Source organism: Danio rerio, chromosome 22, assembly GCF_052040795.2.
Source record: "Danio rerio strain M-AB ecotype USA chromosome 22, GRCz13ab, whole genome shotgun sequence".
NCBI classification, from domain to species: Eukaryota; Metazoa; Chordata; class Actinopteri; order Cypriniformes; family Danionidae; genus Danio; species Danio rerio.
The window spans coordinates 6,575,128-6,587,166 of NC_141042.1; the positions used below are offsets into that span (position 1 = coordinate 6,575,128).

General features: G+C 33.3%; 1 protein-coding gene across 2 annotated transcripts; it reads right to left on the bottom strand.

The window, feature by feature from the left end:
• Positions 1-199: 199 nt before the first annotated feature.
• On the bottom strand, positions 200-11,582 carry LOC101882211 (uncharacterized). 2 transcript variants are annotated; one of them, XR_015521558.1, is made up of 8 exons: positions 11,386-11,582; positions 8,613-8,936; positions 5,058-5,396; positions 4,689-4,776; positions 4,490-4,612; positions 2,106-2,619; positions 1,240-1,742; positions 200-1,129 (listed from the first exon to the last, which is right to left on the bottom strand). XR_015521558.1 is itself a non-coding variant. In XM_087303711.1 (5 exons), exons 1-5 carry the CDS (start codon positions 11,510-11,512, stop codon positions 4,576-4,578), a joined length of 915 nt encoding a protein of 304 aa, XP_087159837.1. In that variant the 5' UTR covers positions 11,513-11,582; the 3' UTR covers positions 2,214-4,575. The 2 variants fall into 2 exon arrangements, 1 of the variants encoding a protein (XP_087159837.1); XM_087303711.1 differs by lacking the exons at positions 200-1,129; positions 1,240-1,742 and having other exon boundaries at positions 2,214-4,612.
• Between the last annotated feature and the right edge of the window lie 457 nt (positions 11,583-12,039).

The following is a 12,039-nucleotide window of genomic DNA, read 5'->3' on the forward strand; positions in this document are numbered from 1 at the left end:
TACATGTGCAATTATTATCAAACTACATAAATTATTATTTATATGACAAGCGTTAATTGTAGTCTTAACAGTAAGAGTCTTAATAGTAAGTATTACTTATTAGTAATAGTCTTAATTGTAAGAGGGACTGCGTACCACAATGGTTTACCATTACAATTTCATTATAGACATGCCATTTAAATTTCTGAATAAAAACACATTTGCAGATTTGAAACATTGTTTATTTTAAGATATGCAAAAAGTGTTAACAACATGCTAAAAACACAATTTTATGTAGGTAGATAAAGACAGTAAAACATTGATAGTGCAGTTTGCATGCAGGTATTTTCCCATTTATTATGTCCATAGAGATTTAACAAAAACATTTTTAAGCTGTGAATCAATAAACCTCTAATTTTTGTCCTGATTTTCAGGATTATGGGTAATAATTTGTATTTCATGCTTTACAGTTTTTCTCAGTGGCTTTGGTGCATTTCACACAACACTATTTACATTTGCACAACAGTTAATGCATTTCTCAAAACAGTTAGTAATTTGTGCACATCATCGTAGCAGTTTCTCATTCCTTCCAACACATTGCAGATACTTTTGGACATGCATCAATTGCTTTCATACAACTCTCTGCTGTTTATAACATTATCATTTGCTTATGTCATGTCAGTCAAAACTAACTAAACTTGTGAATGCTGAATAGTCATTAAATATAAAACTAAAAGTCCTTATTTAATTACTAGTGTTATTACATACAAAAATGTTGAACTAGCTGTCAAAATCTGTCAAGAAAATTTTATATAAAAAAAATCTTTATTTTCCCAAATATGTCTTCAAAATTGAACAATTTGATGAATGATTTACAAACCTGTGTATGTTGTAGGTTCAGTTCCGATATGTTCTGCAATATTGTTTACAGTTGTGCACAGCTCTACCCAAAGGAAGTTTATGTTTGTTGTAAATAAGGGTGTTTATTCCTTTGCACAATGCTTTGAATAAATTAGGATTGTAAAGAGCATATGCAGTAAAAATGTGAAACATACATATTCAGTGTCTTGTACTCGGACACTCACTAAATGCAGTGTTGTCTAACTTAGTTTTCAAATGGCTGTGCATTTTCAGGAAGTAACAAATCTGACTTTTTTGCACTGAAAAAATGTAGAGTAAAGTGTCATAATGAAAACACGACAAAGCCATTTGACTATCTTGTTTATAAACAATGGTGTCAGGACTTTTCATTTTGATGACACTGACACTTTGATTGACATTAATACTTGCTTTTGAAGAATGAGCTCTCCATTTTGAGCATGTGACGCGCTTTTGCAGGTTATCAGCTACAGTAGGTTTTGCAGTTTGCACTAATTGTTTTGAGAAATGCAATAACTGTTGTGCAAGTGTTGTGAGAAATGCACCAAAGCGACTGAGAAAAACTGTAATTTGGTTATCGGTGAATCCTTGAGATCATGAACACAAAATAAAAATTAAAAATAACCCAATTTTTATATATATCTCAAACGTAAAACCCCCTCACACGTAAAACACACACGCACGCACGAACGCACGCACGCACGCACGCATGCACGCATACATAGTATCTTTAAATGATAGATAGATAGATAGATAGATAGATAGATAGATAGATAGATAGATAGATAGATAGATAGATAGATAGATAGATAGATAGATAGATAGATAGATAGAAAGACTGACAGACAGACAGACAGATAGATAAAATTTTTTGTAATTTTGTACTTTTTATATATTTTTATTTGTTCTTTGTTCTTTTTTTAATTTTATAAAACTATATGTGGTATATATATACCATTTTTTTTGTACTTTTCACAACTTTCATGATTTAAAAAACTATATATATGAAGGCTGCTCATTCTGTTCTGACAACCTCTGAATTAGAGACTAAGACTCGTCCCATGGTAAGAACCGTCATTCAGCTGCTGTGTTTATGACTATTGGTATATTATTTGTTTACTAATTGTTTAGTATTCTGCAGAGCCAATGCTATGAAACTTTGTTCTATGTACACCAGTGATGACAATAAAGTCTGTTAATGTCAAAATCTTTCCCCTGGAGTTATTTCATGAAGTTTAGTAGCCTACTGGCTTTGCATGATGTTAGTTAGCAATTGTTCTTGAAAACGAATGACCCCCCTTCTGATATTTCAGAACTACTGTGCAAAAGAAGTAAAAGCTAACATATGAAAAACATTTTATCTGCAATCTGATATTTTAATTGTGGACTCACATTCGTTTAAAGACAAAAGGTTTTATAACCTGCCATTAGGGGCAAACAAAACAGTTTGGCAACAGTTTTCAGAAAACAGGAGCAACACTTTGTATATAGAACAGTTAAAATGTGAATTCTCTATGGAGGTAATTAATGGGATTTATAGGAACTTCCAGAATATCTGCATTTAGTCATTTTCAAGGTATCGACAGTACAAACATAATAATAGAAGAGAAATTCTAGAAAATAAGCAGTTGGACAGACTATTAAAAAGTTACTACACACTTAGTAAAATTACACTAAGTAAAATTGCCCATCATGGCGATATTACATGACGATTTTTATTAAAAACAATTTAATAAAAAAATTGAAACAAGTGTGCACACTCTATAATTGCTAGATTTTAAGGAATTAGCCAATACAACTCAAAAATGTAAAGTCAAAAAAGTTTATGAAAGCCTTGACAGCCTTTTTTTTGGTTGAGATTTTATCAGATTTATGTGTGTTGAGCATCAATTAAGACAACTTTAGCACGTGCGTTAAATGGGCTATGCACACAATTACAAAAACTCCACGTTTAAGATCTATTTTCTTAAAAGAATAATGATCTTCACTGCCTGATTGATATACAATATAAAGTGGGTATTAGACCGGACAAGAAGCAGGGCATTAAATTACACTGTTGCACACCATGTCTTTAAAATATGGCAATTTATTTTACCCCAGTATTTTCAATAGAGTATCTGCACTAGCCTGTTGCTACTGTCTTTCATCTGGTTTTACGCTTCATCAACTAAATGAACGCTCAAGTCTATTTAACTGATTGTATAAAAAATATAAATGGTAAATGGTGCTGTAAATGTTAATACAGGATTTTTGCTCTAATTGATTTACAGTGAATTACTGGCGAACTGCTGCCAGTAAGTTACTGTAAATTCTACTGAAAACAGTGTAATTAAAATACAATCAGTTAAATAGACTTGAGCGTTCATTTAGTAAAATATACAGTAATTTTCACAATGAAACTTGAAAATACAGTAACATACTGCAAAACTGCCAGTACAGTTGTATAACAGTTAAATACTATGTATATTACACAAATCAGTCAGGCAAGTAAGTAATTAAGTAATGTGCATTTATATAGCCCATTTGGGGTTGGGGAGTTAGAATCACTCCACACCACCACCGGTGTTCAACATCTACGATGATCCAACAACACTCACAGGACAACAATATATAATATAATATAATATAATATAATATAATATAATATAATATAATATAATATAATATAATATAATATAATATAATATAAAAGAAACAGGGCGTTGTATAATTTTTGGTCCCACTTTATATTAAGTGTCATTAACTGCTATGTACTTACATCAAAAAAATAAATACAATGTACTTACTGTGTTTATAATGTATTTGAGAACACTTATGGTGCTTTTGAGTTGGAATAGAGGTGTGGTTATGGACAGGTTTGGTGGCATGGGTAGGTTTAAGGGTAGGTTAAGGTGTAAGGGATGGTCAACAGTGTATTTACAAATGTAATTACAAAAGTTAATTACAGATGTAACTACATACATGTATTTAATCAAGCATAAGTACACAATAAACACATGTATTTACACAATAAGTACATTGTAACAAACTATTAATTCCTATGTAAGTACATATTAGTTAAGGCCACTTAATATAAAGTGGGACCTAATTTTTAAAAGACAGACTGTTTATTTCATCGCATTTTAATTTTGCAAACTATAAAATCGTGCATCAAGTTCAGTAGGGCCAGACGAAATCTACATCTACAACATGATATAATTATATATTAGATATTACACATTCAAATAACCTGAAAACACCATCATATTTACAAGCTTTTTGCTCTATATACTGTTTTGCTTCTGGTTTGCACTCCTTGCCATGTGCCCTTAAGTGTAATTGTATTGCTACTTGTAATTATTGTTGTATTGAACTTATAATTTTTGATTATATTATATATGTAATTGCATTTATTATCATTTCTTTTTAAAATTATTATATGTTAGGCACCTATGATCTGAGAGTAACACAATTTTGATTGTCTGTATGTCCTGTAAATGTGGTTGAATTGACAATAAAGCTGACTCTGACTTTGAATATGTTCAACACAAGGATCAGTTTAAGGGTGTGCACACTTGTCTAACCTGGAATTTTACCTCACGGAATTGTTTTAATTACTAAATGCCTGCAATTCAAACAAAGGTGTGTGTACTTTTACGTTTGCAGTAACAGCTGATTTAAATTTTCTAAAGCAGCTTTATCTTTTAAACTGATTTGTTTTCTGGGGATTATTTGGATTTACCACAGCATACTGTTGCGATTCTCCCGAATAACCCTGAAACACAAGTCAGACAATTAACACCATTTCTGCTTTTGCTTTCACTATAGTATTGACAGATTTTAAGTCATACCTCCTGTGTCGAAAGTAAATCACACCAAGCAATGCCGACACCAGCAGGAAAGCAACACATATTCCTGCCACAAGCACCGAAGATGAACCTGTTTTTCCACAAAAGACAATTATTGCTGTGAGTAAATCTGTCAGAGCAATCTGTCAAAACACTATGAGAAATCAGCAGGTTTACATACTTTCATGTCATAACATGGTACTAAAGAAGTGGACTTTTTATGACATTTTACATAAACCGAAAGTGAAAGTAAAATGACATTAAAAAAACAGCCGCTTTAGTACCATGTTTTAAAGGTAAAATAAAAGGATTATAATAATATCAATATCAAGATGGTTCTTTACTTTCCACTACAAGGTTGTATTCACTCACCAATGACATTAACATTGAAGCTCTTCATGCTGCTGATGCTGCGGCGTTGACGATTGCTGTGGCTGCTGATCTCTACTTCATAAAGCCCAGAGTCTGTGGTTTTGGCCTTTGTGATGGTCAGAGATCCAGTCTGATGATCCACCTCCAGCCTGTCTCCGAATTTCTCTTTACACTCATCTTCAGTACAGATCTTATTAGCTGGTAGAGTAATTTTAGTGATGAAAGTGTTATTAAAAAACCATGTCGCCATATCATTTGGATTTATCCTTGCACTTGGATCTAAAGTGAAAGATTCTCCCTCTTTCACTGACTTATCCATTTTAAAAGCAGCAGGAACACCTGAAAAAATAATGAATGAATAAAATTTGAGGGAAAAAAACAACAAAAATTGCAATAATTGTGCAAATTGCAAATCCCTTTTATAAAAGAAACTCATTACATTGGAAACACAAGTTCAGTGTGAATGGGCCCTTAGCACCGAAAAATCATTTGCACAAATCTATTTATATTTGCTTTCATAAGAGACTCTTTTCAGATGCAAGAATAATGGGGGAGGAGAATTGAAATTAATCATAAGTCCTTTTTTTCTATGCTGGTTGAAAAAAAAAGTTTGCCAAAACAATTATGATAAGTACTAAGCCCAAAAGGTCTTTCAACAAATGTAGATTTGCATATCTGCGCACCCTGTTACCGCAGATAGATACATCATTTGCGTATCCTGGTGACACGTCATTTGGTGACCTTCAGCTGCTGACACCCAATTGCAGGAAAACAACATTAAACTGGCCTTCTTTCTCAAAGATCAACATATCCATGAAAATAAAGATTTTGAAATTGCTTTGGCCAAAAAAGCTAGATCAAAACTGTTTTAAATCCTGAATCAATATTGGAGTTGCTTTTTAGGCAAGGCAAGGCAAGTTTATTTATATAGCACATTTCATACACAATGGCAATTCAAAGTGCTTTACATAAACAAGAATAAAAAAAACAAGTAAAATAAAAATAAAAACAAATAATAAAAATGCATAAAAACAAAACAAAACATAAAAACAGGATAGTGCAATCTGTTGGACGCAGCACAGTGCTCATTCAGTAAAGGCACAGCTAAACAGATGTGTTTTCAGTCTTGATTTGAATGTGCCTAATGTTGGAGCACATCTGATCATTTCTGGAAGCTGATTCCAGCAGCGAGGGGCATAGTGGCTAAAAGCCGATTCACCCTGCTTTGACTGAACTCTTGGAACTTCTAGTTTAAATGATCCTAATGATCTGAGTGATCTGTTAGGTTTGTATTCAGTGAGCATATCTGTAATGTATTTAGGTCCTAGGCCATTTAGTGATTTATAGACCAGTAATAATACTTTAAAATCTACACTGGCTGCCAGTTACATTCAGAATAAAGACCTGAGGACAGGTGTGATGTGCTCTGATTTTCTGGTTCTGGTTAGAATTCTGGCTGCAGCGTTCTGGATGAGCTGCAACTGTCTTACTGTCTTTTTAGGAAGACCAGTGAGGAGTCCATTACAGTAATCCACCCTGCTGCTGATAAAAGCATGAACAAGTTTTTCTAAATCTTCACTAGAAACAAAGCATCTGATTCTGATTTTAGGGAAATATGAAGTTCAAAATCAGCAAAAAAAAAAAAAAAATCAGTTCAAAAAATATTTTAATTTTGGTTCTTGCTAATTTAATTTTGGTTCTCTTCCTCCACAGCCAGAACTTTGTAATGTGTACAGAATGTGGTTTTGCATTGTCATGTTAAAATATCCATGGGCCTCCCTGGAAAAGAAGGCAGCATATTGTGCTCCAAAATCTCTGTGTACTTTTTAGCAATAATGGTGCCATCACAGAAGTACAAGTTACCACTGACACAACCCCATACCCTGACAGACCCTGGCATTTGGACTTGTTGCTGGTAACAATCTGGATGATCCTGTTCTTTGGTCCACAGTGCAAAGCGTCCATTTCTTCCCAAAAATAATTGCAATACTAATAATGCATTTTATCTGATCACAGTACATGTTTCCACTGTGGAATGGTCCATCCCGGATGCCTCCAAGCCCATGGGTCAAGGCACTTCGCCGAGTCGACAGTACTTCTGGACACTGTTAACAAAGGGCTTCCTTTTGGCACATAAGAGTTTTATTTGGAATTTGTTGATGTAACCGTATTGTGGTACTTGTCAAAGGTTTGCCAAGGTAGTCATGAGCTCATGTGGTGATATCCCTTATAGATGAACAAGGATTCTTGATGCAGTGCCGCCTGAAGGATCGGAAATCACATTTGTTCAGCTTAGGCTTCCACTCTTGTCGTTTACACACTGAAATTCCTCCAAATAGAATCTTTTAATGATGCTAGGCACTGTTTAGGTAAAATATCCAAATGTTTTTCTATCTAAACAATATTGTTTTTAAACATTTTAGTAATTTTCTCTCCTATTTGTTGGCAAACTGTTGATCCTCAGCCCATCTTTGCTCCTAAAAAACTAGATCTTTCTTGAAAATTATTTTGTACCAAATCATAATTGCAATCACCTGTTGACATCACCTGCTTCAAATCACATCATTATTCAATTAATTTACCTGAGTAGCAGCCCTAAATTGTGTAGGGATGGTACACTGCGTCATATGTATACCATCCCTACTATTGCTCCTGTCACAACTTTTTTTTTTTTTTAAATACGTTGCAGGTCTAAATGACAGGAAATAATGTATATTTACAAATGAAATGATGTTGGCCAGATAAAACATGAAATAATTTGTGTTCATATTGTCTGCATTAAAATGCAAGTTTGTAAATCACTACTTTCTTTTTTATTTGCGTTTTCCATACTGTGCCAACATTTTCTGATGTGGGGTCGTATGTTAGTCACGCGAAGTGTTCCTTTATGAATGGGGTATGTCACTGAAAGCCATCGTAAGATTTAAATGACCATTTTCAATTTCTTAAGGTACCTTTTATAGCATCAATAATGTAATTTTTACCTGTTATTTATTTAATTGAATAAAAAAAAAAAAAAAAAGAGTAAATATCAATCTTCAATCTTTCACCTAGCCAGCTATGGGGAAACTGGCAGTAATTAGTATAATTCCTGCATCCCGCTGGCCTGTCAAGCACTACGCTTGCATTAAACAAAGTGTGTGTCTCCATACCAGCCATCAGCAGAGATGAGTTATCCTTGTATGCATGAAATATTGCTCATTATGACAAGTTAGGATGAATCTAAGGGCTTATGCACTTTTGGGGCTCCCAGAGATACTGTCAGGCTCAACCCTCTCCATCCTAGCTCTTCACTTTCATCTGTTTTGATGCCAAAACCCTTACAAATGTCTGACATACAACATCTGAACAGGGGCTGGTGCTGCGGGAACCATAATATAAGCTGCATATTTAAAACTGGTCTGACGAGAAATTAGAAAATAATGCACAACTGAGGTGTCATCACCTTCCATCTCCACCTCAGTAATAATTATAAATATATGAATTATTATAATTTGCTGACCCATTGATAATTATTCCTTACATAACATGCATTTAAACTTGTTAAAGACTCACCATGGATAGAAACGCTGAAGGTCTTTTCACTGATGCTGTTGCTGCTGTAGAACTTCAGCTGATAGTCTCCAGCGTCTGTGTTTCTGATGTTCATGATGGTCAGAGATCCAGTCTGATGATCCAGCTTCAGTCTGTCTCTGAAATTCTCATTACCTTCATTACACTGAACATCAGTACAGGTTTTACTGGGATCTCCATTAATTTGAGCGATGCGGGTGTCTTTGAAATACCATCTAATTCTGTCCTGCTGGGTTTTTTCAACACCGGTGTCTAGGTTTACTGACTGCCCCTCTTTTGCCAAAATAGTTTCTGCAGCAGAGTCACCTGAAAAAAATATGAACAGATTTTCAGATGAGCAAATTACAAAGACTGTGGATTTAAAAAAAAAAAAAACACTAAAGTGATAGTTCACCAAAAATAAAACAAATTCTGACTATTTACTCAGCCTCAAGCGGTTCCAAACCTTTATAAGTTTCTTTCTTCTGTTGAACACTAAATAAGATATTTTGAAGTAAGCTGTCTTCCATAGTACTCCATAATTGGCTAAACAAATACAATGGAACTCAATGGTTATACATTTCCAGCGTTTAGGAAAATATCTCCTTTTGGGTTCAACAGTGGAATGAAACTAATAAAGGTTTGGAACCACTTGAGGCTGAGTATATAGCCAGAAAATGTTTCATTTTTTGGTGAACTATCACTTTAATTTTGTTTTATTTTTAACCCTCAGTCTCCATAAAATGGTAAATTTACAATGGCACATTTAAATATCTTAAAATATGATGCTTTGCTAATTTTAGAAGTCACTTGACCAAAGCATGTACAATAACAGGACCTCATAACGTTGGAGTTGCTCCCATATTTATTATGGTAATTTGACCATAATAAATATAGGTGCAATTTTAACGTTATGGATGTGACATTTGCAGTATAATCTCAAAACATAAATTCACAGAGAACGTCTATGTTAACATTATATTAAAAATCTGTTTATATTTTCCAAAACAACTGACCACAGAGTTATGGGAGCAGAAAATTTTCAATCTGTAAAAAATCTTTTATATTTTAAACGATAAATAAACATGCGTTATGGATGTGAGAAAACGTCTGTGAGTTTACAGTATACAACATACTTTGTTTAATTCTGTGAATTAAACTGAACAACCCTAAAAAAAACATGCTAATCAAAAGGATATGAGTTGGCTCACGGTAGAACAAAAATTATTGAGTTGATTTATTTAACATTTTGGCATTTATGAGGAAATACTTTGTTATGGATGTGACATCTCTGCATTATGGATGTGACAGATGTAAAATTGCCACTTGTGTGAACTTGGTATATGAAATATAATTGTTTCAAAACACTGACAGAGACATTTTTGATTATTTTTACAGTACTGTAAAATTTAAGCCTACTCCAAAAAACTTCGCAATTTTAGTCAAAACCTAATTTTTTTCATGGCAAAGTTGATATTTGCAAGGAAATTGCTCATAGGCCTATATTTTGTCATTCATAATTTGAAATTGCTGCCTTCTGTCCCTGTGTCCTGTCAAAAAACGTTTTTTCATTCATATTTCAAAATGCTGTCCTTGAAGTTGGCATAAACCCAACTAGGCCATAAGCTTGAGCTCTGAGTTCCCACCATAAGGGTCAATATGTAGAGGAAATACTCACTATATTTAGTATGTTACACTTTGTTAAAGGAATAGTTTACCAAAAATAAAATATTCTATCAGCTTTCCTCAAAATAAGATTTTTTGAAAAATGCTGGTAGGATTAAAACCACACGAGGGAGAGTAAATGATGACATTTTTTGGAGGGGTGAACTATCCCTTTAATTTATACACCATACACCACTGAAACAACTTAAGAAAGCTGACTCTAAACCATGGATTTACAGGCTAAAATCCCATTGAATACCCATATATTATTATCTATTATCTTACTATAATAGTGAATTATTTCGAATTTGCAAACAGTAAAGTAGGGGAGCGCGGGGCACAAAGTAACAAGGGGTAAAAATGTAGCACAGAGTTTTAAGGTATTTCCTTAGGGTTAACAATGGCATGCTTGTGAGATTTTCACCACAGTCTTCCTGCCAATTATTGAACAAGTTTGGCGAAATTTTTTAATTGAAAATATTTTTTATAGACAAAAAAATATTTTATTGCTAATAATGCAAATGCATTGTATAATAACGCATAATAATGCAAATTAATACAAATGTGTTTATCCAATAAATAAATAAACATACTGCGCTATGTAGAAAAAAAATTATTTAGAACTTTATAAAGTACTAAATACAGTAATTTCTTCAAGTAAACTGGATTTAAATTAATTGTGTAAAATCTGCCGTGGTAAGCATGATCATACAACCAGCGCTTATTTATAGGAAAGGCTTGTGTGTTGTTGGTAAAAAACAAATGGTTTGTCCAAACAAACCCCATTACTTTGTCCATTATTTGGCCAAAATCAAAAACTTTTGTTACTTCGTGCCCTGCTCTCTTCTGTATTTTAAGGTAGCCTAAATTTGTTCTGAACACATGTAGCCTTTTTTAGTCTGGAGGCACATATCGATTCACGAACCTTTACTCGAAACTTCATATAAACAAGTCCAAAATTAGCTTTAATTTATAGTGGAATTTAAACAGCATTTATAATTATCTTATTAATGTCTGTCGAATATAAAGGAAACAAATGTGGCACAAAATGGAGAGCGGCAAATTACTTCCTCATCTTATCCACAATGACAAGAATATTAAAATGTCTTACCGTGGCAGGGTAAAATGAACCGTATTGACAGTAGTATCAAAAAAAGCGACGACATCGTTTGATTTTTATCTACAGGAAACCTCAAATGTGTAATTTTGTTGAAAAAAGGGGGTCTCCGCATCAGCATCAGAAGCAAAAGTAAAAGAGATTTAGCCACACCACACGCCGACGCAAACGGAAGTGAAGCATACTTGAACAAACGAAACAGAGAGCGCCACAGTGTTATTATTTGAAACTTAGTTAACATTAGCTATAAAAATAAATAAACTAAATAAGCATAAAACCCTTTTGTGTTTGTAAAAGTTATTTTTATGCACATTTACCGAGTTTTTCTGACTTTGCACTCGATTTTTTTTTTTGCATTTTGCGAAGCATTTGGTTCAAATCTCCATTCACTAAACACTGTAAATTGTTTACAGAGCTTTCCCCTACTGTGTGCTGCATTTCTATCGTATATAGTTTAGTATTTATAATAGTAAAAAAATGTATCTGGTATGTTTTATTTTACAGAGACACTTTTTCTTAGTGTTGAAAAAAGGTCTTGCAAAGATGTTTAATTATCATTATTATCATCAGCATTTTATAAATATATAGGCTACATAGTGCATTCCAGTTAGATACACAGTGTTTGACAGCTAATATTAAGTTAAAGTT